Source organism: Leuresthes tenuis, unplaced genomic scaffold, assembly GCF_036924035.1.
Source record: "Leuresthes tenuis unplaced genomic scaffold, fLeuTen1.0.hap1 SCAF_13, whole genome shotgun sequence".
NCBI lineage: Eukaryota > Metazoa > Chordata > Actinopteri > Atheriniformes > Atherinopsidae > Leuresthes > Leuresthes tenuis.
The window spans coordinates 10,635,068-10,661,378 of NW_027325367.1; the positions used below are offsets into that span (position 1 = coordinate 10,635,068).

General features: G+C 40.8%; 3 protein-coding genes across 4 annotated transcripts; 1 reads left to right on the top strand and 2 right to left on the bottom strand.

The window, feature by feature from the left end:
• Positions 1-614: 614 nt before the first annotated feature.
• cd164 (CD164 molecule, sialomucin) lies at positions 615-12,476 on the bottom strand. Of its 2 annotated transcripts, XM_072361707.1 has the most exons (6): positions 12,184-12,476; positions 11,474-11,557; positions 6,304-6,369; positions 5,848-5,964; positions 4,428-4,508; positions 615-4,344 (listed from the first exon to the last, which is right to left on the bottom strand). In XM_072361707.1, exons 1-6 carry the CDS (start codon positions 12,251-12,253, stop codon positions 4,178-4,180), a joined length of 585 nt encoding a protein of 194 aa, XP_072217808.1. In that variant the 5' UTR covers positions 12,254-12,476; the 3' UTR covers positions 615-4,177. The 2 variants fall into 2 exon arrangements, with proteins under 2 accessions (XP_072217808.1, XP_072217809.1); XM_072361708.1 differs by lacking the exon at positions 5,848-5,964 and having other exon boundaries at positions 12,184-12,472.
• A 966-nt stretch (positions 12,477-13,442) lies between these two features.
• ppil6 (peptidylprolyl isomerase (cyclophilin)-like 6) lies at positions 13,443-17,661 on the bottom strand. The gene is made up of 8 exons (XM_072362132.1): positions 17,515-17,661; positions 17,346-17,441; positions 15,869-16,057; positions 15,257-15,319; positions 15,015-15,144; positions 13,976-14,035; positions 13,754-13,889; positions 13,443-13,638 (listed from the first exon to the last, which is right to left on the bottom strand). The coding sequence occupies exons 1-8, from the start codon at positions 17,590-17,592 to the stop codon at positions 13,527-13,529; spliced, it is 864 nt and encodes a 287-aa protein (XP_072218233.1). The 5' UTR covers positions 17,593-17,661; the 3' UTR covers positions 13,443-13,526.
• A 272-nt stretch (positions 17,662-17,933) lies between these two features.
• Positions 17,934-26,237, top strand: LOC140267455 (flap endonuclease GEN homolog 1). The gene is made up of 13 exons (XM_072362726.1): positions 17,934-18,191; positions 18,285-18,483; positions 18,574-18,750; positions 19,335-19,445; positions 19,530-19,603; positions 19,707-19,792; positions 19,979-20,129; positions 21,163-21,199; positions 21,283-21,363; positions 21,451-21,581; positions 21,672-21,733; positions 23,380-23,529; positions 24,822-26,237. The coding sequence occupies exons 1-13, from the start codon at positions 18,031-18,033 to the stop codon at positions 26,153-26,155; spliced, it is 2,754 nt and encodes a 917-aa protein (XP_072218827.1). The 5' UTR covers positions 17,934-18,030; the 3' UTR covers positions 26,156-26,237.
• Positions 26,238-26,311: the final 74 nt, after the last annotated feature.

Below are 26,311 nucleotides of genomic sequence, written 5' to 3' on the forward strand. Positions count from 1 at the left end.
TGATTTTATGTTTTTGGGGCTGTGATTTGTTCATTCATTAATTAAAAAAATATATTTCTCAAGAAGTCTGCACTGTTTTAAAAAGAAAAAGTATCATACAGTTAAGTGTATATCATGTAATCCTGTTCTCTGAGGCCTGTAGTTTTTAACTAACCCATCAGAATAATATTGGGAGCCTGTGATTGGTCAGAGGCCAGAGGTGTGGAGCCTAATTATGCAATGTAAGAAAAGCATGCATGCCCATATGTATCTGTTAGAAAAGTTGCATTTTTCCTCAGTGGACACTCGGAACGCTGAGAGAGAGAGAGATGACAACCTGATTCAGCTCAAAGTATTGAATTTGCCTCCATGCAGAATACGCTGCATGATTGTGGTTCGATTGAACCACTTTACTGTTCACTTCCTCTTCAACAGGAGAGTTTGTTGACCAAGTGTTAGTTACAGGAGCGATAAAGACGAACCAGAACCTGATAGGCCACCTTTTGTTGTCAGGGCTGCTGTAACCATGGCGACAGAGCCCTGTGAGACCTGGCTGTGTATCCTCGCACGACTCATGTAAATTTCGAGCTCCGAGGATGTCGACGGAGCTGTCAAATGAAAGGTAAATACGGTGATTTGTTGAACAATATTCAAACTTTATTGGCTTAACATTGTGAAACTAAAGGCAACACCAGAAAACAAGGCTTGAGAGGCAAAAAAAAGAAAAGAAAAGATGAATAGAAGGAGATAAAACATTTCAGGAGGCATTGTGGCACTGTCAAGTGTCTACATATGGCTCTGTGTATGTAGGGTGAGAGAAAAGCCAGAACTTGTACCAACAGGACTAATGGGCACTAAAAGAATGGGTAAAAGATACAGCATTACAGTGTGTGCACTTAACAATAAAGCCACAAGGCAGAGGAAGAAAATTACTCATCACTCTTTGAATTGAACACTGCAAGGCTGAAAACTGATAGGCGAGCCCTCCACGACCAAGTAAATTTGAAAATCCAAGACAGAAAACAAGTCATCAAATGCAGCAGTTGCAAATTACAACCAAAGTGGAGTTCAAGTGGGGGAAGTGTTGCAATAGAGAAGTCTGTGGTTACAACTTTACCATCGAATTTTATTACAGAGAGCCGGTGAAAAGATGTCCAGGCCACAACCAGGATTCATCAAGCCGAAACCTTTTTCATTCATTTGATATTCATTATTCAAGAGGCCTTTGGTCCTAACGCACCAAATGCTGATGAGAGCTTTGAAACAAAACTAGCCTCGTCATTGCCGGGACAGCTCGTCGCTTGCAAATGGTTTGTGGTTTTAATCAAGAAGTTAAGGCCGAGAGTGACAAAAACATACATTTAAGCTGAAAACAACACAGAGAACCACTTCACATGGGCCTGAAAGTGCTGAGTCCTGTTAATATTTAGCATGTGTGGCGCATCATTCTACAACAACTGAATTTTCAATAGAAACTGAATAAGGCACTTTTCCTTAGGAGGTGCACAGACTGGGCAATTTGTAGTGATTCAACACAATGGACATCAGGTATCCATGGATACGAACGGTGTTATGACACCACAATGTCTACATGTGATGCCGTGTTCTCAAGGAATGCAGCTACAATGTTGAAAACAGAGAGCACTCAACAGACATACAGCAGCCCACTCACCAGCTGTGAATAACATAATTCAATTAATATTTCTCTTAATTCGGGTGAAGGGTCTCCACATGCAGAGTGTGAGCAGACGGGTGCAGCTAAGGCCAAACTCTAGCCTGCCTGCCCCACTTGGGTCTTTGGGCTGAAGCCTAATGCCACCAGGTGACTGTAGGTTTAAAGGCGTGTAAATGGTGAGCAGCAGAAAACATGCAACTTCAAGTTATACAAGCGAAAAAACAAACCATTTGCATTTGTGGATTTCTTAACGTCGGCGGTCACGCAGTCGTAATCTTAATATTTAAGAGTATTTGTACAAGCATCTGATTTTTTTTTTTCCTCTTTTTTTTTTTTTTTTGGCAGAACCATGAAAAACATTTACAAGGCAAAGTTACAAAACAAAGCTTATCAGTGCAATGCTCAATTTCCATGCCAAAACGTAGGACTTTGGCTCAATGCACACCGTTTCAAGGCATTCTTTTAACTAGCATATGGGCTAATCACAAATAATCAAGTGGTTTTTAAATGTATCTAGATTCCTACGAGCATATGCAACGAGAAGAACATTTGAAAAAAAAAAAAAAAAAAGAAAGAAAAATAACGACATCTCCAAGCATCTTGCATGCACTAATGGAGGAAAAAGACATTTGAACAAAACCTGCCCGACAGTCAAGCCACTACAAAGAAAAATGTTCTGATTAACACTTCTTCATTTAACCTTTCCTTCAGAGGAAATCTGGAAGATGAACAAAAACGGGACATGGCTATGTACAGGAGGGAGGTACAGTTAGCGGCGAGCTAATTAATGAACATGAGCTGCAGCACAGCCGCCTTGTTGTTGCATTTCCGCACTTTAGTCGATCATTTACGCAGCAAAGCCAGAAATCAGAGGTGCAAACGCTCGTTTGACAAAACCAACACTCAAAAGGTCAAATGTTTTTTTGTTTTTTTTTTTCTTTTTACTGAAATGCACTCTTTAAAAAAAAAAGAAAAAAAAGGAGGTGCACTCTCGGGGTTTATTGCACCTTTAACAAACCCCGACCCCACCGTTCATGTTCAATTCAACACGCTTTGCAGCTCAGGCCTTAAACATAAACCCTGAGGTGGGAAGAGATTCAGGGGCGGTATTTGATGTCACATAAATCAAGAGTACGTTTAAATTATTTACTCCACAGTCACCAGTGGGATAACTTCAGATTTCTCACACTGAACATAGTCACCTGTTGTACCTTCAGACTGATCAAGGCCCTTGAGTTCTAACCGCGATACTGTTGCTTTCTTACCAAAAACTAACAACACCACTCTGGGCCATAACCAGGAAGGGTCACCATTACTCGCTTTAACTCGCACTGGACATTAAAGGCACTTCACTGTCCATATCAAGATAGGTGCAGGCCATTCTTTGACAACCTCAATCTCTATTCCACACAAACAAACGAAGCACTCATATTCTCTGAAAAACTCTACATTCACTCACTTTGACCCCCGTTAAACCACTCTGAAGAACTGAAGGACCAGCTCCGCATTAGCAACCCGAGTGGGAAAGATTTAATGATCGGAAGTAACAGCTAGGAGATTTGTGGTTCTGAAATTAACTCGATACGTAATTTATTGCATTGAGCTGCTCTACTGGCAGTTGGCGTTTGACATTTTTAACATCTTGTATTGGGTGAAAGATTTCCCGGGAGAATTGAACCACAGAAAAAAAAAAACCCACAGCACTCCTCAACACCAAAGGGAGACGTTCATCGAATAGCGCTTTTTTCTTTTCTGCCTGACACCAGATGATTGGATGCTGCTTTTATTCCCGAGTAAGTAACCTTGCCTCTTTTACATCATCAAAGAACACAAACATAAAACAGCTGCGCCGAGGAGAGGAAACCTACAATTTAACAGACTAAAAGCAACTGAATCATCAGTCGTCACATTTAAGAATAGCTGTGATCTCAAACAGCGTTTCCGAAAGAAAAAAAAAGGGGGGGGGAACCAGAAAAAAAATCTGATGTGAGCTACCACTTTGCAGTTGTATGAATCCAAGCATCAACAGGAAAGCTTCTCTATATACATGACTAATTCTTCAACTCCCATGTGGTGCATTTAATTGACGAAGGAATGAGAAGAGGGGCTGTAAATAACACGAGCCCACTCATTATGCTGGGAAATGCTCTTTGCAGAATGACTAACAACGCGATGGAGGTGGTGGTAGCTACCAGGTGATGTAATCCATCTGCTCAAGACCTAAATGCCTGTCAGTTTAGATCCGTTGAACGGTTGAAATGGAGTAATTTATGCATACAGGCATGCATGGCTGCTTTCATACGCACTTCAATGGGAGGTAAAAAGAAGTCGGATAAACAAAAACATAAATATACTGCAAAAAAAAAAAAAAAAAGAAAAGAAAAGGGGGGGAGGGGGATAAAAATGCTTGGAAACACTGTTCAAGTCCACCCCGATGAGTGCATGCTGAGTGGGGAGTTTTCTCTGGAAGGGTCAATGTGGTGGAGATTAGTTGAATGATGTGGATCCTACAGTGCAGCCACTTCAAAGGGTATGATAATTACGGTCCTTGGACTTGCAGAATTTGTAGAGGAAGAAGATCACGGCCTGCAGGCCCAGGACCAGCACTATTCCACCGATGAAGCTTGCTGCATCAAACGTGGAGGTCTTCTCAGAGGGGGATGACGTGGGGCTGATTGTGCTGGTTCCAGCTAAGAAAGGATAACGGTTACTTATTTTATGTACACTACAGGCCAGGATTAAAAACTCTTCTTTATTAGAATGTCCAACTCACCTGAAGTAGAGGCTGTAGCTGCAGTCGTGGATATGTTGGCACTAGAAGTCGGTATGACTGTGGTAGCAACTGTTGTGTTGCCTGCAGTAGTCACAGTAAAAATCCCAACCATCAGCCTTTACAAACGTTATGTTATGTGATTGAAATTTCAATCTCAGCTGCTTTGACAACATCTTATCAAGACAAAAGTAACTGATTTGACACAGTTTTACTGATGAGTAACTATAAAGTGACAAGAACTGCTGTCTCCTTTATAGTACAACCAAGATGGATCAACCAACAACTGACTGACATGTAATTTCAAACCTCAAAGAAGAAGGAAGTTTCCTACACTACCAGAAATACAGCGGGGCACTTCACTGAAGGTGTTCAGCTTATGACTCATTTGGGTATTGTTCAACCAGTCAATGTGGCTGCTTCGTCTCACCATCCACAATAAATAAGGTCACCCCACGTTTCACCAGATCTAAAGTTTTGATATGAAGCAGCGGTGACTGTGAATGTGGCTTTCAACAGCTCTAATACATGTGAAGAGAATCAACACTCAACAGTGAGGCTGATCAGAGCGAATTCAAACATTTCACACCCATGTCTTGTGGGTCTCACATTTCCTGTGACTTCCCTGTGTATTTAAAGACCATTTGTAACCTGTGCAGTAAAGTTCGATTCTGCTGCTTACAGCAGAAGCTCCGCTAAATATTTTATGCCATTAAAAAGCTCAGATGCTACCTGGAAAAAGCAAAAAATTGTGCCAGATTTAAGTTTAAGCTGCTGTCTGTTCCCCCGGCTCCTGCCATGCTTGGGACCCTCCTTGAAGTCCTGTTCTGACCACTTACAGGAGTGTATTTACGACGTCATAACTGACCTGAAACTGTTGGCACGAGATGGGTCTACGGCTACAACTCAGACATCAAACAGTAGCCATCAGCGAACCTCAAGGACAAACAAAGGTGCTTTGGGTTGGAGCACAACCATGAGGGCTTGAGGTGTCATTGTGCACCATGCGTTTGTTCGACTTTAACATCCGGAGGCTTCTGAGAGCGACCGTTGACAGTTGAATGTGCCTTCATGCCAACTCAAACCCACTGATAGATATTTTTGCATCGTCATTGTGCTCATCAGATTAGCTTTGCTGCAACTTCTCCTAGGAAGTTGAAAAGGAAGAGTCGCTCATTTGAGACAGCGAGTATTAAAAGTGATCAGAAGAGGGATTTCGAAAGGTGTTTTAAGCATGTCTGAAGTGCTAGGAGAGGTGTAAATAAAGTCATTTTTTAAATTAAATCTCATACACTCAATTACAATAACTGAGACATGCATCTAAATCAGCTTGATTTTGAGATATTTCACTATTAACACGCCCACATCAAACTGGACAACACAGGCTACATACAACAGCTGAGGATTTTTTGGGAAAAGTTACCTGTGGTACTGCTGTTAGAGATGGTCGTGACAACAGGGGTATGGGGGGTTGTAATGGGAGGGGAAGCAGTCACAGAAGCATTGATAGTCGAAGTCTGGGTTGTTGACACTTCAACAGCTGGACAGGAAACCAACACCAAGACAGGATGTACAAAGGAAAGCAAGACAAACCACCCAAACAAGATTATGCTCAATACAACATGGATTATTTCTCTAATGCTCTGCCAAATTTTTTTTATTGCACAAAAATAAAGCAGACCGATTAGACAAAATTGCACAGACTGACATCTTAGAAAGAGAATAACTGGACCCAAACAGAATCTGCAGAGAATGAAAGTTCTCAATACTTAGAAAAAAAAGCAATTTATGCTGATTCTCTCTGGGTCCTGAAGAACATGTTAATGTAAAATGTTAAACTCTGCTCGCGTATTTAAACCTGCTACGCAGTAAAACTTACCAGCACAGCTGGCGTTGCTGCAGGTGTCGTTGTCTCCAACGAGAGTCATGTTGCGACACTCAAATGCTGAAAGAGACACAAGTATGAAGCATTAAATGTCCGATTAAGCTTTACACGAATGAAGTTTATTCAAGCAAAAGGCGATTTCAGGGTTGGCAATGCAACAGCAAAATGAGTGTGTCCAAAAAAAAAAGAAAAATATATTAGAAACGACAGTCCAAAACACTGAGTCATGATGATTTGTTAAAATTTCACGTTTCCAAAGAGCAACCACGCACTGAGCGATGCGATTAGCCGTGGATCAGCTGTCCTTCCTCATCCTCTCCACAGGAAGGTCAGAGCAGTTGCTACCACAGAGCCACATCCTGCAGTTGGAGGATGGTACCTTTTCTGTCCCCCAATCAGACCATACAATCATTTTCCCCTTGCTGTGCGTGGAACGTTTGGTGCACACGATGCCTGGCGTAATTTGTTATTCTTGCTAAAGGAGTCAGAATACAGTACTAAATACACCTTCAAGCTGTGGAGGAAAGCATTAGGATCCGTCATCGAGGTACAAGCAGGAACAAAAACTCTTTCCATTAGTTCAGTGTAGTGCAACTGATCATTTCCTTCTGTAATATGAAGGGGCGAGAGTGTAAAATGTAGATTCTGGCACACTTATAAGGCGTTCTGTATTCAGTTGGTTGAGTCACAGTTCAATCATCCAGATGTATTATATCTTCCTGTATTACTCATTAACCATGACAGGAACTTTGCCCCGCCATCAGATCTTGCTTGTCTCAAACACTTTAACCCAGAGAGACCCCACAAAGTCTTTTTTTTTATTGATTTACAGACATGATCAAGTGGCGCAAGGGGAAATTCCATTGATTAGTGTCAGTTTCTTGGTCTGTGTCACGGTGATAAAGTAAATGAGGCATTGTGACAGTCGCCGTCTTGTGACTTCACATTCTTTTCACACCCAGTCGATTAACTGCTGTTGTTCAAGCATAACTGTGTCCGCAATTCTATGAAAAACCAGAGCACGCACATCATATCAGAAACCTTGTTACATTGTCCAGATGCTATGCAGGAAATGACTCAAATATACCATTTTTGATCAAATCTGAACTATTTTTCAGTGTAATCAGGTCAAATTGTAGGTTGTTTTTGGCTAAAATAGAATAGATAGTTACAGCTTCTCAGTATTTGGCCTCAGCATACACAACACGCTGAATATATCTCGAGTTGTTGTGGTTAGATTAAAAACATAATGAGCGCTTTTCAAATGCTCAGCGATAATGTTATAAAACAATAATCATTCAAAGATTTGAAACCCTCTGACCCTATTAACTATACCATAGAAAATGTATGCTTTAAACGATCAGAACTGTTATGAGAACGCAGTAAAAGGCCCGTCATAATTACCGATTAAGTCGTGTAATCACATTCATTTGAGATGATTGTGATCATGGTTTAATTTCTGTGTGAAAACAGGTCAAATGGACAAAAACATCACATTTTCTTGTGTTTTCCACCATTTAACAGTGCTGAGTGACAGCTAAATATATACATACACACACACGCATATGTATGCCTTTACTTGTTTTACGGCTCTTAAAACTTGACCCCAAGTAATGCATAAAAGGAAGAAGGCATTTCCCATAAAGCTACATTAACAGTTAAATCTGGTCACAGGGAAGTCCATTACAGCCCTTTAACCTCTTCTTTGTGTAAAAACCACGCTTGAGTTTATTTATATGAGCATATGGAGGAAACATCATCCTGAATACAGAACATCATAAAGAGAGAGTTCTCTGTGGTACGCCCTACGCTGGAAAATGCCCGGCGGCTGACACCGTTGTAGCTTCTTGGATGATAATCCAGGCCGACTGAGCCTAGTGACTCCCACCAGATGGGCTCCCATAAATTACAAATACAGCAACTTTTTACACAAAGCAAGTCAGCAGCAATTGTTAAAGCATCTTCTGGCTGTCTCCAAATAAGGTAAAAAATGACTCTCTAGCTTGTGTTACATTTTCCACAGCTCCCAGTGCTGGGCTTTGTGGTCCTTGCATCAGATTATTCATCTATGTGCACTGGCCTTGAATCCAGGTAAAACAGCTGCTCTGCAAAAATTATTCGTTTGTGCAGCTCACGATGCAAAGGTTCAGCGGAATCTGTGTCATTCTGCTGTTGGTTCAGTTATTTGAGGCATTTGGTTGTTTTTCAGATGAACATCTACTGCTGTCACACAGCACCTCGGTTTCTATTATCCTGTGCAGCTGCTCTGTTTTTAATTAACCCATTTGCCATTTTTTGACTGCTCACTATGTGGCATTACATGATTTTACAGCAGTGTTACAAATTACCTGGGAAATAACCTGCACAAGAAACAACACGCCTCTTATAAAGCAAAATATCAGTTCGAAACCCTTAAAAAGCTGCAACTGCCTTTCAAACTAGGATTTACATACATCAATGGTCAATGAAATGCTACCATTTAGGCTTCTCTATGTCACACTGTAATCTACACATGTTGAGCCATGTGGAAGAACCACCCCCCCCCCTTCTCTCTCTCCCTTGACTTGGTCAGAGAAATGTTATCTGACGGGCAGCTGCGAAAGGTAGGACTCGCTCTCACCGTTTGCCAAGATGATGACAATATTATCACCATGCAGTACAACCAACATGCTGCAAAGCCTCATGGGTCCTCGTGCTAACCACAGAAAGCAGCCTCTGAGTTTAGGAGCAGTCGACATCTGCAGAGCTTTTGTGTACACGTGTAAAGTTTTTGAGCTTTAAAAGACAAGGCTGCAGGGAAATGTGCTCCCGACACTAAGTGCTTGGTTACAGACCAAAGATAAATCTGGTGATTACAATGTGGTAGGCGTTCACTGGCTGCCACAGCACGCGGTTATGCTGTGCTTAAGAGAAGCCATCTCAATGGTCAGAGCTGACCTTTCCGGTTTGTGCTCAGTTCATTTAAAAAATAAAAAAAAATAAAAAGATAATTAATCCCAGAGTTTGTGAAAGTTTTAGCCCTCTGGAGACTATGTGGTGGACAGTCACTATTCTTCAGCAGGGTTGTGCCTGCCTTAATGGTGAGTAGGCATGTCTGTATGTTGTTTATTCTGGTGTGTAAAGAGTGCTAAAGGAGTCAAAGTACACGTATTCCATCTAGAGGACTTGTCTTATTTAAATGAGGGGGAAAAACAGCTGCTGCTTCAAGCTTTTGTTGATGAAATCAGGCTGTATAGATTAAAACTTATCTAAAAAGGACATATATTGATTTAGGATTTTCGCGTCTGTGGGTGGTGAGCTATTCTTTTTTTTTTTTTATCCTGTGCATGAAACGCAACTATAAACCAGTACAGGCTTCTCCCTTCAGAAAAACAAAGAAGCCATCTTGTCTTGCACGGTTCTGAAGAGGCACACAACAGCAGTCTTGCCTGTCCTGCTCAACCACTCGATAAATCATCGAGTCATGTATCATCTTAGGGCCATTTAACATTCTTAGCTGAATCAGAAGGAGGAGGGTGTCGGATCACTAGATTTCAATGCAGTCTCCTTGACAGACTCAAAGCCTCTTATTGAAGTTGTCAAACAGGTCTGTTCCCATGACGGTTAAAACACCTGTGCCTGTTGTACTAATTTTAACTGTTACGGGAACTCGGTTCACTTTGGTTTTTCTGGCTCCACCTGTGACACAGTTAAAAATTACTGGAGTGTCAATAGCGTCTATTATTCGAGCCTCAAGTGAAATGATATTCAGTTCTGAATCACAGTGCACGCTTTGTCTTGAACTGAGGCCAAGGCATAAATCAAAAGAACAACAATCGTTAAGCAAATACGTTATCCTTCTGGCACATTCGTTCTTGTCAATTATGCAGTTATCCTTTCCTTCCTTCACAGCTTTCCTGCCACACATCCCCTTCCTTCCTCTCCTTTTCGTCTTATTTACAATCACAAGTGGCTTGTCGTATGCCAGGCCATACATACTGAACTCTTGCTCAATGAAGCTCTTTCTCCCCCACTACCAAACAGCAATTTCAAGCCAACAAACAAGCAAGTTGGAAACAACACAATGCTATGTATGAGTCAACTGGTTTGATAAACCTAAAATCCTAACAGCAAGAAAACAAGCAGCACCTCTATTGACACCTCTAACTTAAAAAAGTGAAACAAGAACCCACCAAACCGTCAGGGGGGAGAATGCAGTGAACAGTTGGTTGAGTCATTTAGCTTTGTTGAGGCAGTTTCTTAAAACCACAACCAGCAGACTTCCAAATTAGGTTTTAAAAAATAAAAACCGAAGCCCATTTCCTAAATGCTCCTCTGTGCTGCAGAAGTCAGGGTTTTTTTTTTTTTAATATATTCAGAGCACTCGTGGTTTGATGGGTATTTGCATTAACATAATGAAATTATAGTGAAGCAATTCTGAGGTGCAGGCCATCTAAACCACAATGAAAAAAAATGACCCCAATGCTACAGTCAGAAAAAGAGACACATCCTGCCCCAGTAATCCCGAACTTTTAGTTTTGTTTTTTTTATTTAGTCTTAAAATAGTACAGACTTTATGTAGCTGACTGCAATATAGACGAGTGAGATAATAACTGAACTGAATTTTTCTGTTAATCTTATGCCACTGTTAGTTTATCATTACTGGTGTTAGCACCCTTGACTGCCACCCTTATTCACCTAAAACTAACTGGGCTCTTCTTTTTCCATTTGGTGGAAAGGCACAGCAATGCTTAAGAGACTCAACATGTGACGTTAATTCTAATCAGGGCTCACTTACATCAGTGAGTCGGTTATTAGAAGATAAGTGCACAGAGATTGATCTGTGGATGCCTTTAAAGAATAGCAAAAGTGAGGGGCCAAAACACTGCGGAAACAGCAAAATGTAGATAGTTGAATGGAATCTCTTAAAAATTCTGCTAAATAATTGCAGTTAATTGTGATCAGAGGTACAATTGACAGCAGAATGTACTCCACACTTAGCTTGAATTTATAATTTACTACAAAACATGCTTACTCAGATCCACAGAGCTGGTCAGTGTTGCCATGAGATGACAGCACTGTTTTAGCTTTAGAAAAGTGGTAATAGCCCTGCCTCCATTCCCTGGAATCGAATAAGCGTAGCTGCCTCTACACACAATTTGACACACATTTGGGAGATACTCACAATTAGGAGATCCTGTGCAATTAACATACCGGCAGTCACTATTGGCTTCACATGCCTCACATGATGGCAGAGTGGAACACACATCTGGGAATAAAGCAGATTCAGTTATGGTAATTTGTAAATAAAGGGACTTCCAACATGTCACAGGAAGAGACTGTCGCCACACAAATGTTGATTTAGATGCTCTACCTTGAAATAATGACGTTCAATCTGTTAGCATAAATATAAAGCTGAGCACAACAGCCAAATAAATTATTGTTTGGGGCATGATTTATGCAATGTAAGACTGTTACATAATAAGCTGATCTGGTCCCTCATACCTGATCAATTTGGGTTACAACAGTTTTGTTTCAGCTCTTACAATCCCCGCCTGTGTCCTCTCATAATTCACATTATTGCACCAATATTGCAGGCAACGTCACACAATATAAATGTTATTTCAGGTCACTGCTTGCTAGCAGGCTAAAGCGTTAGCTGGCAGCTAGAGTCCCTCTGGCCAGTGTGGCAATAAAGCTCAGAAGTTGTCAAAAAAGAGCAAATATTCCTTGGTAAGACAGAAAATTGACGTGACACTACCATACTAAAAAAGTGAGGCATCTAATGGGCCTAAAGAGCTGAAACGGGGTCACACAGACGGATAAAGTCTGTTTACCGGGGGACCCTGGCTGCAATTAGCCGCTAGCTGTGCAGTGTGAGGTCGCAAAACTTACCTGAGTCTGTTGCGGCTGCCGCGCCAATCAGCACCAGAGCCACCGAGAAAAAGACCACCTTCAGGTACATGACTGCGGCCGACTGACAGCTCAGCCTGTTTCAAAGAGAGAAACGAGTCTGTGGAGGAAAACGTCGAGAGAGAAAGTCTTCAGATATTTCGCTCCTCTTTCCTCGTCGTGCGTTTCTGGTGGCTGCTGCTGCTGCTGTTGCTGCTGCCCGCTAGCTCGACACTTCCTACTTGACAGGTCATGTGGCGTTTCTTATGGGAGGGGTGACAAAAATCAAGTGTACGTGAGCAGTAAACACGTCAGAGGCAGGAAACAGAGGAGCTTCTCAGCGCTGTCAGGAACCAAAGGCGAACTGACATCTCTGATGAGGGGTTAAGAGTAGAAAATGAGTTTTAAAAAAAAGAAGGAAAACCTGGTAAAAGTGTACTTGTGACCCAAAAGACTGTATATATTTGTACCATAAAAGGAAACTCGTATTCAAGGCAGGTTTGTCCCAGTGGGCCCCAAAGCGCCCCCTAGTGTTCAGATTCATATCTGTCGTAACAAAGTAAATAATTAGTAATTCACTATTAAAAGTCAGATTTCCTTGAGATTTATTCAGTAACTGAAAAGAAATTATATGGCAGCCATGATAACTGTTGAATGACAGCAAATTTAAACATCCCAGCAATTTATAACAAATCCCTCAAATCAAACACAAAAGTGTGTCTTCTCTCTGTGTATTTTACAGTAATCAGAAGCCAGTGGGAACTGTTTGCTCTTGTAACACAAACACCCGCTCACTTTGACATACAAGAAGGTATTTGGCTTTTAGGATTGGTCAGATGTTTCATGGAAAAACATGACAGCAAAACGCAGGCATATGTAATCTGGTAACAAAAATCCTGATTACTGTAGTACTTATTCCCAACCCTGTGTGTCACTCAGACTGAATATGGTACACGTTTGGTTGAGGGCAGGTTCTCAGCTTTTCTGTTTTGAATTTTCTTTGCTGACGTTACACGTGGTAAGCATGAGCTTTCCAGAAAACCATTGGTTAAAGACTAAGATCTTACCCTCGAGTTCCTTCTTATGTTAGTGTAAGTGTGTGTTTAAAACAAAACATGTAAACCCTGATAAAGTTATGTGCGATAAACAATAAGATCCTATTGTTGTCAGTCTGAGTCATCTTCAATTTACTGTGATCACAGGCTATTTCCCAATAAATATGACAGTTTGGTAAAAAGAAAACAAAGGTGAGTAAACCTACGTTAAAGAACCAACACATCTGTTTATTTAGGTTTAATTTCTGCATCAAAAACACTAAAGAGGCATCAGTAATAAATACTTTGGAGCTACAGTTTAAACGCTCCACAAGCTGTCACTTTACATTCATACTTGGGTCTCTCGTTGCAGGTTGGAGCTTCTTCTAATTTCCTCAGAACGTCAACACCCTCAACCACCTGACTAAAATGATAAGAAATGAAAAAAAGACAGCAATCAAAAGTTTGAATCAGAGTCAAGTTATTAAACGGTTTGGTAATGATGTTGGTGTATTTCAATCCCAGCCAGTGACACGAACCCAAATGCAACATATGTTCTGTCCATCCAGGGTGTCGGCTGCAAGGTGATGTAGAACTGGGATCCGTTGCTGTGGGGACCCTTATTGGACATTCCTAAAATGCCCCGCTTAGAGTGAGAAACGGCGAAGCTTTCATCTGAAAAGGGGACAGTTATATGTTCAGCTGAATGAAGAGAGAGTTAATCCACTAATGCACCCTTGCCCCAAATGTCATCACTGTACCTTCAAAAGTTGGTCCATAGATTGACTCGCCGCCATTACCCTTACTTCCTGCAGAAATATCTACAATATTCAGAGGTGAAATTACAGTACCATGAGACAAGATAGGTGACAATACATCCAGCTGATTTCATAGTATTTTTAATACTTCAGTGTCATGATATATTGTCTATGTTATCAGTGAAAAATAATGAGTAGTATGGCTGTGAAAGCCATGCATTTAGAGGAGCGCATCTGTACTTTGGGTTGAATAGAACAGCCGTGGGTTGAAATAACTCATCTGTAATGCTGCCTTTAAACAAAAGGCATTAGATCCTTATATTCATCATAATCACGCCCACTTGAATACCACTGATGTATGAGCCGTGTCTTTGACTTGAACCGATCCCATTTGTTTTATTCAAACTTTTTGTTAACCTAGAAATAAAAACTCTTGAGATCATTCATCAAAGGCTACATGGGGGCAGAATGGTCAATAACAGCAGATACTGCCTGATATTTCTTCTTCTCATGTGTTTGAAATAAGCTCCTTGCGATTCAGGTGATTTTGCAATTTGTTCCATGCAGAGGGAGAAGCACAATTAAATGCTTTATTTCTCCCCAAATTCAGCACAGACATTGGGGATAGATAACAGGAGTTGTTAATTTGGAACAAAGGCAGTAAGCTTCAGAACTTTTTTTATAGGATACAAGGGAGCAGACGAAGAATAGTCTTATGCCAGCGTTTGAGTCTACAGGAAGACAAAGCAGATCATCCAACTCGAGCATATAATGTGCAGTGAGTAAGGTTTTAAGGTCTGTGATGAACCCCAGAGCTCCATGACAGACGGTATCCAGTGCATGTAAGTAGTGAAAAGACGCATGCATGTAAATAACACCGCCATAATCATAAAGACAAGAAAGAAGCACAACACTCACATGTAGAGATAATTAAATTAAAGGTCATCAGATTCCCTGCTTCTACTAAAGCAGAATGTCAGATGATGCATTACTCTTGTAAATTAACTTTTTTATATGAGTGTGGCTTTGTTGGCTCTTGTACCTCCACCTTGCACCCAGCCATTGGGCACGATTCGATGAAACAGCGAGCCCTTGTAGCACAGCGGGGGGTGCTCTCCTGTACACAGAGCCTCAAAGTTTTTCGATGTCTTTGGACACAGATCTGAGAACAGCTGAGAAGAGGGAGACAGTGTGCTCTGGTCTTTTTTTCTTATCACTGCAATTTAAACAAAAAGGGGGTAAAGACAAGCAAAAATACACAAATCTGGATCTGGGTGCTCTCACCTCGAACATTAACCTCCCGACCGCCTCGCCTGCTATTTCAATTTCCATGAAGACAAACTGATGCTATAATGAAAGAACAGATGCACGGATTTACTTCTCAAGAACAGGAAAAAGAATGAACTGACAATCAATTTCTACCGAGTGTGTTTCAGGCTGAAGAGCCAGGAGGTTTGCAAAGCTTGTTGTACACTCTCAGGCTTATTTACTGCCACACTTGAGCTGTAAGTGGGCCCACAGAATTTAGAGAAAGCTTTTGAAATCAATGCACACGAGCCATTTTGTAAACCACGAGTATTCTAAAAACATGTATCTCGCTCCCAGTATCTGCTATTTCCCTGTTTTGATTTGTTTTTATTATTAGATTTTTCAGTAACTTAAATGTCCTAATAAGACGAATTAGTTTGTTTGCATTACTTATACATATACAGGGGTGGCAAAAAGTTATAAAGCTGCATGGAAAACAGAAATTAATTGAGGCATAACTGAATCCTTTAAAGTAAGCATATATACTTCTTTGTGCTTCCTGAAGCACATTGCAGGAGGGGAATTAACCTTCCACACAATTCATTTTCACTTATCTTTGTAATTTATGCCACTGTTGTGTTGACTTGCCCTAGTTTTCTGGAGGTGTTGGGTGTAGTAGTCCTCGGTGATAGCCTTGTAGAAATCCTGCGGCCGAGTGAAAGCGAGATTCCACTCAGCCTTGGCCCAGCTGGCAAGATCCTTTCCATCACCAAGGAGAAGGCCGTTCAGAAAGCACATCAGGCTCTTGGAATACTGCCACACTTCACCACGCAGCTCCTTGAATCACAAGTTAGGAACAATGGCTGCGTTGTGATTCAGCATTTCAGAATAACCATAGCATTAAACTACGGCAGTATTTTCGCTGCGTAGGCGCAGAGCATCACAACTCTCAGCAATGTGCTGCAGTTCACAGTCACCCTGATTATTTATAACAGCATTAGTGTCTCTCATCAGATGATGTAACTGATGTGGATCAGTGTATTGTAGTGGATTTCAGAGAAATTACTGCGCTGATTATTGCACTAGGTTTGACCTATCATGTTTGGAGATTAAGATTATTCAAACAAAATTAGGATTGTGTATCTCACAGATTATTCAAATTCATATATCCTATAACAGCTGTTTATGCAGTAGTCCATCTGTTTTAGTGATTCAATAGTCCAATAATTGTATCCATTGTAACACAGTAATTGTACAACTTTTACATGGGCTATTAACGATAATTCATTGCTTTAAGCATATTGTGCAGCTTCAAATTTTACACCACCAGAGTACATCCATAGTGACATCTACTTCCCATTATAGCTGTGATCAGCCTCAGCCTGAGCAGACTCTAAGCCACAGCAGTAACATAACTGCAAAAAACTGAGTGGGAGTGAAGAACCTTCAGGATCACTTTTAGAAAGGATGATCTTACTCATGGACAGATCAGTGAACGGACGTAAAGTGCAAACGAAGAGACAAACAATGTATGACACAAGCCAGGCAGCCAGAAATGTAAAAATAAAGAGACACGCAGACAAAAAAAAAGTGTTTAAAGAGGAGGATAATTACCACAATGAGATGCAAAATGCCTCACACAAAAGAGACACTAAATGGCAACAAAGAACTGTAAAATAAGAGGAATTTAAACAAAAGTCCAAAAATAAATGAAGACCATACAAATATGAGAAATGTGAGACACAAAACATTCATGAAATTATGCAAAATTAAGAGGAAAAAGCCACGGAAGGACAAAAAACAGATTTAAACTGTTAAACTGAAAATTTTTTTATCACAATGTGATGCCAAAAACTGTCAAACATCTTCCAAATAGACAAGAGAGAAATGTCATACAACCAGAAATCCCTTCTGAATGATTTGCCAATACACACACTCACACACACACAAGTGTCTTGCTCTCGTTGTTTCATTATCAGTAGTCTATACTTTCAACAGGATGTTTTTGCTGGCATTACCTTTACTCATGTAAAACATCTGAAAACCTCTTCTATCGCTGATGGTGATGCCTTAAAACACTATGCTTCGGGCTCTTTCTAATAATCAGCTGAATAAGATGACTTACCCTTTTCTTGTTGCACAGATACGTGTGCCAGTCAAACTCAAGAAGTGGCAGAATTTTTGGATCCAGAAATTCATCAGGGAACTTTTGTTTTAGTCCCTGAAATTAATGACACAAATGTTGTTAACGTCTAGCTGAATGTAATTTAATCACGTGAAAGATGATACATTACCTCGACAATACTCTTGGCAACATGGAAATTAGAGTCTTTTATCAAGCCGACAATTTCTATGAGTATTTTTGGGCCCATGTCTAACGAGAAATCATTAATATGCAAACAAAAGCTTTGTTTCCATAGCAACAAGGATTTGAAGGCGCTTTAATATGACGCTTCGGTGAATACGTCGGGCTACGACCGACTTTGTGAGTATAGTCATTCACTTGCAACCTTGTTTGTATAATTATATTAAGTATCGATTCACGTAATAAATGGTCTAGACAGAAAGCTTACAAACTATAATATATTTTTAATTCAAGGCTAGAAAACTCCTAATTTTAATAAAAATTCAAACAACATTGAAGCAAGATAGCGTAGTAGAGAGACATTGAACGAATTGGAATGCAGCCTAACGGCGCCAGCGTTTGAAAACCTCGACTCGTCGTTCTGTGTTGTGTTGTTCAGCGTTTTTGTTTTCTATTAATTTTCACAGTATTAAATTAACTCGATCTTATTGGGCTTTAATGAATAATGGGTGTTCACAATTTGTGGTCAATCATCGAGCCGGTTCGTGAGTCCGTCCCGCTGTACAGTTTGAGCGGAAAGACGCTGGCAGTTGACCTGAGTTTATGGGTGTGCGAGGCTCAGCATGTTCAGGCAATGATGGGGAGAGTTGCGAAGCCCCATTTGAGGTAAAGCTTTTAATATTCCTAAATAGATGCATCATGCTGTTAGCTTCAGTTAAGCTAGTATTTCAAACCAATGCAATGCCCTTTTGTGTCCAGGAATTTATTTTTCCGGCTGTCGTCCCTCACACTGATGGGGGTAAAGCTCGTCTTTGTCATGGAAGGAGAAGCTCCCAAACTTAAATCAGAAACTATGCGCAAAAGGGCAGCAACAAGATACGGAGGATTAAAAAAGGCAACCGCCCCCAAGTCTGCCACAGTCACCAGCAGAGGGCGTTTTAATGGTGTACTGAGAGAGGTTGGTTGGTCTTTCTGTCTCCCTCAGATCACAGGCTGTCATGATTCATGATATGTTTTCCCATCACCCTCCCATCACTTGTCTCTGTAGTGTGCAGAGATGTTGGACTATCTTGGTGTGCCTTGGGTGACAGCTGCTGGAGAGGCTGAGGCCATGTGTGCTTACCTGGACTCACAGGGCCTGGTGGATGGCTGCATCACCAATGATGGAGATGCTTTCCTGTATGGGGCCAGGACCGTGTACAGAAACTTCAATATGAACAGCAAAGTATGTTTCTAAATCAGGAGAAAATTTATTGGGAAAAATGGACTCAGCTGACTGCACAAACTTCAGTGTGCATTAAAAATGTTTAGGATTTTGTATTTTTATAGCTGGATTAGGTACTGATGGGTATTACCTGTGCTAGTTGATCCTGTTTGAGTTCGTAGATTCAGTTACACACACATCTGTAGTTATGTTAAATGCTGTTAAATAAGTTTTTAGTTTAAACATGTCTTCTCTGCTTTGAGAAGCAAATACTAGTATTGATACTGTATTTGTCCCTTAAGCTTCAAGCCCCCCTTCATATGAAAACATGTTTGGTCTAGTATTGATTTATTTGGATATTTGAGCTTGACTCTACCAGGGCACCTCAAATCAGAATTTAGGCAGAAAAGAGGCAGATATGATATTTAAGAAGTTTTAACTGGGTGGTCGAACTTTCTTTTCTTTCTTTTTTTAGAAACTAAAACAGCCACAATTTATTCAAAGCAGAATATTGTATCATCAGACATGCTTGATGTTATCTTTAAAATACTTCTATTTATGATTCTTCTGTATCATTCTGTATAATTTTTCTTTTTGTTATCCAGGACCCTCAGGTGGACTGTTACCTGACCTCTCGAGTACAAACAGAGTTGCGTCTCTCCAGGGAAAATCTTGTTGGTCTGGCGATTCTTCTTGGCTGTGATTATATTCCTAAGGTAGAGAGGACACGTTAACCTGAAGATTCGTCACCTCTAATCATTCACGTGAATGACTTATGTTGATTGTCATGCTTCTCTAAGGGCATACCAGGTGTTGGCAGAGAGCAGGCCCTGAGATTTATACAGACACTGAAAGGACAATCGCTTTTGCAGAGGTAAAAAAATACCTCTTACAAGCACTCTGCAGATTTTTTCCTCTTTAGAGACAGTATTCGTGGCTGTGTATGAGCTTGTGAAAACTTTCTCTGATTGCTAAAGGTTAATCCAGTGGAAGGAGGAGAATACAGATATGTCTGATGTAGCCCTAAAGAAGGTTCCTCACTGCAACATATGTCGACATCCTGGTGAGTGATGCCCTGCTTTCAACCGTGACACCTGTTTGTGATCATGATAAAAGTTCGAAAGAAAAGCGGCTCAGACTTGTCTCACACATTGCTGATTTAAAGCCATTTAATCGCTCATGTTAAAATATACACATATGTGAGAGATTTCAGAATGCGAGACTCCTCGCTGACTCCTCTGGCTTTCAGGCTCAGCCAAGGGACACGAGCGTGGCGGCTGTGTGCTCTGCGACAGCCGACGATTCTGTCAACCTCAGGACTTTGATTATCAGTGTCCATGTGACTGGCACCGCTACGAACAGACCCGCCAGGCAAAGTCTCTAGAGGCAAACATCAGGAGGTACGCGTGACTCTGAATGATCATGTAAAAGCAGAAGTGAAATGACATGAGAGGTACAAGCAACGTTGGAGCATAAAGTCTCTGCATTAAGACAACATTATAAAACAGTTATGTAGTCGAAAGTAAATCCAAGTCTCACTCTGGGTCTTTTTAGCAAGTGAAACATGGGGTTGTTCTACTCCAGTTCAAGTAAATGGTTATTTTTCTCAGTGATGACTTTTAAGTTCAGTCCTCAAAGCTGAATTTCACACTTTCATGACTGGGATTATTTGTAAGAGTCGCCTGAGTAGCTGTTCATTTGTGGCTGGGTTTTGTTGAAAGGATAATTTGCATCTAAATAGTTGTTGCTGGATTATTTATTTACATTTTTTACATTAAAACAAAGAACAAATCCATTATTTTCTCTCTGAATGCAAAAAATGTATAACTCCTGAAAACTAAAAAAATTAAGGGTTCATGAAATTGTTCGAGAGACCTTTTAAGATAATATGCATTATTATTATAATAATAATAATTGCATTATTTGCATATTGTGCCAAGAGGAACTTCATTAAAACATTCTACATGAAATGTTACAATTTATTGCACATATATGTAATAAAAAGAGAATGATTCTATATTAATACTTCATTCATGTATATTTTTATTATATTTGGCTTTAGTTTTCATGTTTTTATTGGCTGTAATAACTACATTTTACTTCACAACTAGTAATCTGTGTCATACTTACACACATTCATCATTATGATAGCGTGGCAACAACTGTTCAGTTGCAGATATTTCTTTGGTTCTTTGGGACTTCGATGTAATCCCCGAACAGACGAATGACTTCTGAGGCCCAGAAAGGGTTGCAAAAGTGATGAAACTCAGCTTTGAATGCCAAACTTTAACAATTCAAAATTTAGAATAGAAATTTCAGGTCCCGTGGACTTAGTAAACCTAAAACAATTTGAGATACCAACAGTGGCTCTAGAAACCCATGACAGAGACATTTTCTATGAATTAATGACATTTAGTTCGATTTCTTTTTCAGCAAAATACTGGCAAGTCAACAGTTCCCTTTTACAGAGGTACAGATATAGTCATCAGCAATTTTTTTTCTTATTTATGACATTTTTATTTATAATCTTAACACTTGAACTTCCTGTTGCAGATCATTCAAGAGTTTCTGATTTCAAAGGACAAACCTGTGTCACATTTTAAGAGGAGGCAACCAAATATACTGTTGATGCAGGTATTCTATCTATAGATCGTTTGGTCAGTTAAGATGGCCGACATCTGTTTACTGAGCCGCGTCCGAACATTCTTTATTCTTCTTTAGAGATTTGCCTCTGACAAGATGGAGTGGCCGCAGCACTACACCAGCGAGAAGGTTTTAGTCTTGATGACCTACGCTGAACTGATGAACAGAAAATATGGGAGAGACGTGCCCCCCCAGATCAAACCCATTCGGTATTTCTAGAGTTTTCGAATAAAAATGAGAAGGACAAAGCATTATATTACAACTTATACATTACAGACACTTTGCTTCTCCCTCAAAAGAATACTGAAACCCAGGGTGAGGAATGCCGTGGCTTGCTTCGAAGTCATCTGGAGCACACCAGGTCAGTTAAAGTTTTCACACCTATTTGATTACTGATGATCGGTTATATCGTTCTCTTAGTCTTTCATTATGAAATCAGGGGGGGGGGGGATTAAGTATTCATGTGTTGACTGACATGACTAACTAAGCTAAGCTAACTGGCAGCTGGGGTGCTGGGTGTTCGCCACCGTGTTGTCTGTTAGTGACTGGCTGTGAGGTGGGATTCAGAGGTGACAGATCAGCCACAACAGCCACTAGGTGCTAAACTGGCTTCCTCTCTGAGCTGGGAAATTTGTCATATCAAGCTCCACCTCACTAACAAGCCCGTCTGACATGACCGGCCTGAGAAAGTCTCAATCAACTCATCCACCCACATTGAGGCTCCTTATGTAATATCCTCCATTTCAGAAAAGTTGATGCATTTTCTAAAATGCAACGACATCTTAAATCCAAAATTTGTTAAGTCAACTGAACCTAGTTTGTAGATACAAAGGCAATTATTTTCACTGCAAACTTTCCTTGTTTTTAGGAAATATAAACACATCTGGAATACAGAACACACTCAAAATAGTCTCTAGGGTGTAAAAGTATCAATGTTCTGGAAGATTATACAGACATCAGATTATACTGGTGACAGGTGAGGGTTTAAGGATTGGGTTCAATAGAAGCATCCACCAAAGCAAGAAACCATCATTCCTCTGTGATCATTGTAGCCACAGAGGCTCAGGGGTACCGGGAAAGACCATTTTCACTCAACACTGCATCCAAAAGTGTAACCAGAAACTGTATTATACAAGGAGGAGGCTATGTATCAACTCTGTGCAGAAACATTGCAGTTTTCTGAACATGGGCTCAACTCAGATGGACAGAAAGACAGTGGACACGTGTTCTGTGGTCAGTTGAGTCCACATTTCAGCTGCTTTTAGGAGTGATCTGACATCTGGTTGTTCAGGCCAAGGATGGGAGAGACCTTCCAGGCTGACTGATGCAGAGGTGTATATTAGAGCTTTTAGAGGCATATGCTAACATCAAGGTGGCATCTTTTCCCGGGAGGTCCGTGGTTATGTCAGCAGGACAAAGCCAGACCTCATTCTGCACACGTTACATTAGCTGGGCTTCATAGACACAGAGTGTGTGTGTGTGTGTGTGTGTGTGACTGGCCCGTCTGCAGTCCGCATCTGTCATCTCTTGGGAATGTGTGGAGCATTGTGAGAAGGAGAATCAGATGACCACAACCACAGACAGTTGAGCAGCTGAAATCTGCTATTCAGCAACAATAAACACAGCTTACAAAACTGCAACAATTGTCTCCTCAGTTCGCCAACAACTTGACAATGTGATTAGAAAGAAGGGCGATGCAACACAATGGTGAACATGCCGTTATCACCTATGCTTTCAGTGTTTTATTGGGTGTGTTGTTGTCCTTATATAACATTTTAATAAATGTGATATGTGTGTCTGCTGGTTTGACAAAACCAGACATTGAATGTCATAATTTACACTCTTAGGAATTTTGATGGACACCTCTTTATTTGTATAGTTCACTGTAACAATATTTTCTGCTCCAACATAAAGCTGATAGGAGTGAACCTTTTTTCATTTTTCATGACTTCATTGAGAGACTCATTCGAGACGGAGCTGGATCTGATTCTGACCTTTTCTCCACAGAACATTATGCGTTTCCTGAGGATCGCGTTGCAGAGGACCAACATGAAGTGAGGACAGTGGAGGAAGAGTCTCTTTTTCGAGTGGCCTTCCCTGAGATGGTAGAGGCCTACGTGAGGAGCAAAGCTCTGGCTGAAGAGAACAAGGCCAAAAGTAAGACTTTAATGAATGACCTTCACTAAAGTATGATATAATATTAGTCTTTAAAGATATTTGTAAAATGAACCATATTTAACAGTAAATGCGGGCACGTTTTCCACAAAATCTCACCTACCAAGTTGACAATTATGACTTCCCACACGGAACTGACAGTCCTGATCAAAGCCACCTGATGGTTTTACTTGTTTTTCAAGGCTGTCTATTACAGCAGCTCCGACACCTGAAAACGTAGGGTTTGGCTGAACTAGTTCACACGAAAGGCTTTAATGCAGCTGAGAGGTGTCTCTCTCGCAGGCGTCGCTGCCACTTTGCCCTCGTTCCTTATTAGTACTTCCTCGTACGTAGGACCCCATTTCTGAAAAAGTTGGCACGTTGTAAAAATGGAAATGAAGTCAGAAGACAATGGTTTCCACTTCCTGTCAAACCCTACATTATTTGAAAAAAATAGTGCAGCACAGCAGATGTTGAAAATGAGGAAAAATATTTTTTTTCATTTTGAATTTAACACAAAGCAACATGCATCAAAACAGCTGGGTCATGATCTCTTCTTCTAACACACGATAGGATTTTAAGAGCTGAGGTGGCCAATTGCTGTAGTTTTGAAGGAACGATAACAATTTGCCAATGCATGTTAGGCAGGCTCCTTCTCTTCCTGATTTAACTCCCTGGCCTTCCACCCAAAGTGAGATGTTTGTCGGTGACCTTAGTTGACTTTTTATGTACTATTTTATTATTATTTCAGGGGTTTCGAAATCGCTGTATTTTGTTCATATTTACATGAACACAGTTTTCCTTATTTTTTCAGAGTTCCACTGAGCCATTTAATCTGACCACCGTCCTTGTCCCAGCATGCATGCACGGGAGAGAAATTGACTTATTGACTGAAGTATATCCGACGCCATGAAGATGTAGACAGATGATGCTGCAGTTATAAGATCAGGATTTATGACAGCAGAGCGTCAGTTTGGACATGTTTTGAACACCCATGAATTGATACCTAGTCCAAATGGGCAGATTTTTAATCACAACTTCTACAGTTATCTGGTTGTGTTTGTCTGATTGTGAGAGCTTCGATTTGATTGAATTTCAATGAGACGAACATGTTTATGTGCATTCTAAAAGTCTGGTTTGGTCAAGTTTTTTTTAAGTGTCACCTAAACCTACTTTCTGAGACTGAAAACGCTACAAAGTTAAGAGATACTGAAGCGAATGCATTAAGAGTAAGTGTGGGATCATTGAGAATATATTCAAGGATCCTGTGACACTCTGTCTCCTTTTCTTTACAGAAAAGAAACCAAAGAGTAAAAAGGAAAAGCCGTCTGATGTCTCTGATGGCGTGTCCAATCTCCTCGCCCGAATGACTCTTGAGAGTTCTTCTTCGGTGAATGCTACTACTCAACCACAACCTCTGCTCGCTAACATTTCAAAGACAGATAAAACAGAAGTGCTGACTGCGATGAACCATAAGCAGCTGCTGGAGGAAAAAGAAGACCACAGCAGTCCAAGTCGTCCTCTGCCTCATGCTGAGCCAAAGCCTGTTGCTTCACCTTCTGTTTCCGCTGTTATTGAGGCTCTACAGCTGAGTGATATTGACTGGGAGGCTTTGTCTTTCACATCCTCCCCTGCTTCACAAGTACACCGCACCGAAGAGCCTGAGCAAAAGAAGAGTACAGTGAGTAATGAAACACCAGGTGGAAACGCAGACCGACAATCCTCAAGTTCTGTCAAACAGGCAGATTCCAGATGTGCTTCAAAGCTCTGTTACACAGAGTGTCCTCTACGGGACAGAGTGCTCATGAGGAATACAGCCAAAGCTGCGCATCAGATGGACAAATGCAATGATGAGGTCTCGCAGCATCTGAACTGTGAGTTAGCCTCTCCTGAAATCAATTCACAGGAGAAACACAATGGACAAATTCCAAGTAAAGTCAGTACTGTGTCAGGTAAAGAATCTGCCTTCAACAAAAAGAAACCACTCGCAGACAAAAGCCAGTTTGAAACAGAAACTCTGAGTTCGAACGAGCAGAAAATTCCAGCATTACGAGCTGAAAGTAGGCTGAAGGAGAAATCTAATGTCTGCAAAAAGCCTCCCCAGAAATATAAATTTGTCAGAACGGGTCTGTCTTCATCGTCTGCTCCAACTCAGAGGTGCCTGTCTGACCCAGGTCAAACTGACAGAAAGGACACGAGTGTGCCACAGACCACCAAGAAGAGCGTGTGCATGAGTGTGTGTTCATCGAGTGAGGGCAGTGATGCAGAAAACCAACCTCAAAGGCAGACAAAAACTAAACGAATGAACAAGATCAGGGGAAGCTTCATTTCAAACTTTCCTTTGAAACCGATTTCTGTCCCTAAAACAACTAAACCAAAAGCAGAAAGTGTTCACAAGCTTCAGACCGACGCGCCGAGATCTAAAAGTCACATGGAAGTGGTTGGAAACAGCTCACCTGTATCCACTGAAAACAAATGTCAGGACGTTCAGACAGCTGAAGTGGCCGATGGTGTGTTTCCTCAGACCCCAGAGTCACCCGTCACTGTGTTGGATAGTGACGACTCAGTCATTTGCAGCGATAGTCCACTGCCACTGGCAGAGAGACTGAGACTGAAGTTTCTGAAGTAAGCTGCAAGGCTACAGGATGAAAGATAAGAACACGTAATCCCTCCTTTTCTTGAAAAGCAAAAGTTCCTTCTAGACATTGGAAATGCGTGTGACACGTCGTGTTTGTTGATAAAAAGAGACAAAACTTCTTCAGGTAAGGCTTCAGAAGACTCAAGA